At 36.8% G+C, this 6,091-nt stretch overlaps 1 protein-coding gene across 1 annotated transcript in view; it reads left to right on the top strand.

Moving 5' to 3' along the window:
* The window catches only part of LOC102500765 (cytochrome c oxidase subunit NDUFA4), a 7,729-nt gene extending 4,351 nt beyond the window's left edge, over positions 1-3,378 (top strand). The window contains exon 4 of the mRNA XM_006158363.3: positions 3,167-3,378. Within this exon, the coding sequence (XP_006158425.1) occupies positions 3,167-3,223 (57 nt within the window). The 3' untranslated portion in view covers positions 3,224-3,378. The remainder of the gene's footprint in view (positions 1-3,166) is intronic.
* The last annotated feature ends 2,713 nt before the right edge of the window (positions 3,379-6,091 follow it).

Raw genomic sequence — 6,091 nt, 5'->3', positions numbered from 1 at the left:
AAGAAAGAAAGAAAGAAAGAAAGAAAGAAAGAAAGAAAGAAAGAAAGAAAGAAAGAAAGAAAGAAAGAAAGAAAGAAAATTCTTTAAAAATAAAGTGGGGAGAAAGGAAGCAAGCTCTCTCATGGGTCTTACAAAGGTAATAATCTAATTATGAGGGCTCTATCCCCATGACCTAGTTACCTCTCAAAGATTGATTCTACAAACACTGTCACATTAGCATTGGGGTTTCAACATGATAGTTGGAGGAGGGCATACATATGCAGCCTATAGTATAAGATGTGGTATGGTTATTTTTTGCCATCTTAGAAAGTACCGAAAGCTAATTACTAGAGCAAAAGGTAGGACTAAGGATTTAAAGGCCCAGCAACATTTTTTCTCAACTGAATCAAATGCTACAAAACCAGTATCAGTTATGCCTTCCCAACAGATGCTTTGGAGGATCTCAAGGTAGCCACCATTAAATTGAGAAAAAGAATAGGGGCTTGGAAGTTAGAAAGTACAGTGGGGCCAGTCCATGGTGGCGGTTAAGGCAGCTGGATTCCAGAACCAGTGGCTTGAAAAATACAGCAGGCATGTGTGCATGCATGGCCAAAAATCTCAGGAGGAGGGTGAAATGGAGGAGATGGAATTGTGGTATGATGATGCTCTGTGTGGATGCTTTTTTTGTTTTCTTTTTCTCGGGCAAGCTCATGGGCCCTCTGGCAAATTAAAAAAGAAGTAAAAAAGTTGGGGCCAGTGGATGGTGTAATGGTTATGTTGCTGCATTTCCTCATAGTCAAAAGAGGCTTGAGTCCTGGACCTGGTGGCTTAAAACTCAATGCTGTGTGGTTGTGGGTATATGCCCAAACTCTTGAGAATGAAGGAGAAGGGATTCTGGCATGGCCATCCCCACTGTGGGGTGATTTCTTGTTTTCTGTCTCTGTGTCTTTGGCAAGTGTATGCACCCTATAGCCAAATCAATCAATCTATCTATATCTTTAAAAATAAATCAATGTAAAGCAAAGCAGATTTGAAAGCTATTTCTACAGAGAATTTTTGATATGAAGAAAATGCATCTGAAGCCTGATGAGTTTTAAGAAAATTGGCAAAGATACCATGAACTTTCCATTGTGCATAGGTATCGTGCTGCTTAATTTAGTGCTAGGCATATCATGTAGGTTGATCTTTAATTGCCTCTTTTAAAAAATAAGATTCAAAGGATTGTTATAATTAACCAAGATACATGAGACATCTAGCCCATTGTCTGGCATCTGTTGAAGAACCCAACAAAATGTTTATTTTCCTTAAAATCTACCTGCAGCCCCTTCTATAATAATCTTTCCTATGTCTTTTTAGCATGTAGAGGATAGCACAATTAGTTTCTTTTAAAAATATAATTGTCGGGACCAGCAGTTAGCGTAATGGCTGTGTTGCTGGACTCCCACGTAGTCGACCGCGGTTCGAGGCCCAGACCCGGTGGCTTGAACTTAGGGGCGCATGTGCGTGCATGCCCAAGATCCCTAGAGGAGAAAGGAGGAGAAGAGATTGCGGCATGGCCATCCCGCCTGGGGGGGGTGATTTCTCGCTTTCTGTGTCTCTGTCTCTGCCTGTTTGGCTAGCGCACGCACCCTATAGCAAAAACCTCTCTAAAAAAGAAAAAAATATATATATATAATTGTCTAGGTTAATTGCTTCTTAAGAGAATACTGTCAGAATGAAGCATACTGCTTTATGGCTTATTCATAATTAGTTGTCAACAAAAGTCTGAAGTTTTAGTGTATGTATATCAAAGATGACTTGGTATTTATGTCCTGTTTTTTATGTTTTATTTTTTTCTTTTGGAAGTTAAGTGAAATAGAATCTTTTCAGTTAGAGATAAGGAAGTTAGGATCTATTTACAGAAATAAAAGAAAAATAAAGGGTTTAAAGACATAATGCCTACAGATTTGTAAATGCCTTGCTTAAGAACTGAAGAAAATGTTGATTCTACAGTTTTTGTTCTTTGGGAAATAAATAATGTAGTCTTTGAGTAATTATAGCATGACCTCTGTAGTGTTCTTGGACACAAGAATGAGGAAGCCCAACATTATTGCCTTATTTGGGCTTATGTACAATCTTGATGTTTCCTCAGTACTAACTCTGGACCAGTTTCAAATACAAGTCATTTTTTAAAAAGTTTATGGGTATTATATCCAGGTTTTTGGTTCAAGTAAGCACAGTAAGATTTATTTCTAAAATTTTAATTGAATATAAGGAAATTTTGGGAAATCTTTTTTTTGGGGAAGAGGTTTTTGCTACAGGGCGTGTGTGCTCGCCCGAAAGATGGAGAGAGACAGAGAGAGAGAAATCACACACACCCCCCAGGAGGGATGGCCACGCCGCAATCCCTTCTCTTCCATTGTCCTCTCGGGATCTTGGATCTTGGGCACGCATGCACACGCGTCCGGTGTGAGTTTAAGCCACCGGGTCCAGGACTCGAACCGCAGTCAGCTATGTGGGAGTCTGACGACATAGTCATTACACTAACTGCTGGTCCCAGGAAATTTTGGGACGTCTTAAACACAGAAAAATGAAGCTTTATTTAAAGGCTATAGTACCTGAGGTGACCAAGTATCAGTTTGATATTGATTTAGTTTAGATTAAGAAATTAAGGAAACCTCTAAGAGAAAGAAGAAAAAAGAAAAAGAAAAGCATTGAGGCAAGCCAGTTTGTGTCTGAAAAGTTATGTAAACTGTAAAACAAAGCATTACCTAATACTACTAGTCTCTTGGTTTCAGGTTCTCTCTCATAAATGTCATAGCACTTTAAACAAGGATGTTAATTCTCAGTATTCCTCTTTTGTTGGAGCATCACCTGTCTAGTGGAGCTGAAGTAGAAACTTACAGAATTTACAAAAAAAAAAAAACCTTAGAAGGAATTCTTAATTTTTACTTTGAAATAGAAAAATTTTTAAATACAATATTACACTATTCTTCTGAAGTAAATGTTTTTACATATACTAAGCCATCATTAAAATATGAAAATTTTAGGTATAAATCACTTTGATTAACTTTTATATTGTTCAGTATTCTTAATAAAATATTTATATTTGTAATTGTTACTACAGAAAACTGAATAAAAAATTCTAAAACTTTATACCATCTCTGAGTATTTGATTGATTTTCTAAAATGTCTTTTCTTTTCCAAGTTTTACTCAGTGAATGTGGATTACAGCAAACTGAAGAAAGAAGGTCCAGACTTCTAAATGAAATGTTTCACTTATAAAGCTGCTCATAATGAAGGTCTTCCAGAAGCCATCCGCACAATTTTCCACTTAACCAGGAAATATTTCTCCTCTAAATGCATGAAATGATTTTGATGTGTCCAGATTTACACTGGTTAATAAATATCTGAAACTTGGTTTGTGTCATTATTTAATGCTGAAATTCTGCTCTGAACTTTATAAGTAGGGTATAGGAAATAAAACATAATTTCTTTGTGTTTGTATAATTTGAAAATACTACTTTAAACTGTGTTAATAGAGTACTTTGATTTTATGTATATCACATTTATTATTATAACATGATTAACAATTAGAACTAGATCTTATGTAAAAAGTAGACTGGGGGCCAGCTGGTGTCTTGGTGGTTTAAGTGGCTAAATCCTGCGTGGCCTACAGCACAGTTCAAGTCCTCAACCTGGTGTCTTGGATGGATGCCCCAAATCCCAAGAGGGTAATGGAGAAGAGGTTGTGACCTTCTCCCTCAGGGACTGCTTTCCCATTTTTCTCTCTATCTCTGGCAAGTGGAATGCACATGCTCTATAGCACATTTTTTTTTTTTTTAAAGATTGGGAAGAATATTTAAGTCTCTCTGACATTGGCAAAATGGAAACTTCTGGATTTCTATTACTGACTGATGTTGAAGTGTACATTTGTTAATGGTTTCATTTCAGCATTGTTATTGCTGAGGATTTTCAAGGTTATTAGTTCTGGTCCTAGAATTACTGTTGGAATTTTTGTTTTTTTAATGTTAACTATGGAGCTAGTGGACAAAAGAAATTGAAAATTGATGCTACTGAATCTTAGCAGTCTTTCAAAGGCTGTGAGTATATTATTGGCTATTTTAAGGTAGGGAAAATGGGAAAATTATCTTTTAAAAAAAGAGCTATGGAATTTAAGTTGGAGAAATGTAACTAGTATATTGATATTACCTGTTAAAGGGCTCAGAACTTTTAGCCAAGTCAAATGATTCAATGAACAGAAATTTTTAATGATGATTAATTAAGAATTAACTATCGCCAAATTTTCACATTGCTCTGTCTTTGTGTCATTATATCATAAAAACTTGAATTTTGGATTTTACTACACAAATACATAATTAAATATTTACAAAGCAGTAAGAACACATTTTCATGTCAGGAACTGAAGTAAGCATCAAAATTACATGGGATTATCTCAAATACTTAAGTTTTTTTTCTTTTAAACATTTGAGAAAATTTATGACTTGGATTAAATTACTTGAATTTATTCTGTTAGTCACATAGATATTTGAATCCAGGTAGTCTTGAATGTAGTATACAGTTTATTTGATTGCTTGACACCATAGTTGTGCTCCTGTATCACTTAATTTCAGTCTCTAAAGCAGTTTTTCACCCTTACTTATATTTTGAGGTGGTCAGTTTGTCAATGTAGTGGACTGCCCCATACATTTCAGCATGTTTAATAGTGACCATGATTTTTGCTACTGCAGACCTGTATCATTTTTCTCCCTTCTTCAGCTGGTGGAAAACAAAAATGTCTTCAGATCTTGTTAAATGTCCTTTATTGGGCAAAATTTTCCTGTTCTTACCTCTTGAGAACTATTCCTGTAGGTACGTTTTGCACATAACCAACCTCAAAATTAAAAATTGTGAGAAGAAATAGGCTGACCCTGTGACCCCTTGGTTAAAGGAATCCAGGTTCCACATGGCCAACTTAGTTTCAAGTCCCTGTTCCAGTGGCTGGAAAAACAGCCAGGCATGTATGTGTGCGTGCATGTTCCCAAGCCCAATAGAATAGAGAAATAGGGTATAAGGGATTATAGTGTGACCATGCCCCACTGTGGGGTGCTTTCTTTTCTTTCTTCTATCTCTCTGATGACTGCATACCCCTTTAGCAATGAAAAAGTGTCCTTAGTTATAGTCAAATAATTGAAAAGCATTTTATTAGGTAATTCCTGTATGTATAGCATTTTGTAGTATTGATAATTTTATAGATCTTTAAGGATCCCTAAAATAGTATCTTTGTATTCAGTGTCTGTCCTTGGACTTTGCCATTTAAGCATAAAAGTTAAATTTGCCATGAAACACACTATTAAGAAATTATTACTTTATTTAAGAAACTACAGTGGATTAGAAATGTCATTTAATGCATCAGTTGTCAATGCTGTCAAGAAAGATAACATGGTATTTTTTTCCTTGAATTTATTTAAAATTGCTTTTATTGTGCTTGCTTAATCAGACCAACAGCTTTTTTTTTTTTTTCTCCCCATGTTTATGAGGTTACCAGGCAAACTGTGTTTAACTATAGATGCTTTCTTGGGTAGCATTTATCTGTATCTCCCTCCTTTTGGAATTTGGGCATGCACAGACATGTGCCCAGTATGTTTCTCAAACCAATGGTCCTGGGACTAGACCACTGTAATCAGTCATGTGGAATCCAGCTGCCCCATGCTGTGAGCTGGCCTCTGGTAGACACTAAAAACAATTTTTTAAAAATGGTGAAAGTAGGACCAGCAGATGGCGTAATGATTGTGTCACTGGATTCCCACATAGTCGACCACAGTTTGAGTCCTGGACTCGGCAGGTTAAACCTCATGCTGGGTGTATGTGCCATGCATTCCCAGGATTCTGAGAGTAGAAGCGAAGGGATTGCAGCGTGGCCATCTCCCATGGGGGGTGATTTCTCATTCACTCTTTCTCTGTCTCTCTGGCGAGCACACAAGGCTTATGGCAAAAATCTTTCTCTCAAAAAAAATGCATAAGCTATGGGAACCAGCAGTTAGCATAATGGCTATGTCGCTGGACTCCCACGTAGTCGACCGTGGTTCGTGTCCCGGACCCGGTGGCTTAAAACTCACGCCGGGCGCGTGTG

Source organism: Tupaia chinensis, unplaced genomic scaffold (assembly GCF_000334495.1).
Source record: "Tupaia chinensis unplaced genomic scaffold, TupChi_1.0 Scaffold000581_1, whole genome shotgun sequence".
NCBI classification, from domain to species: Eukaryota; Metazoa; Chordata; class Mammalia; order Scandentia; family Tupaiidae; genus Tupaia; species Tupaia belangeri.
Note: the sequence above shows the minus strand (reverse complement) of the source record. Positions and strands in the feature narration are given on the sequence as shown.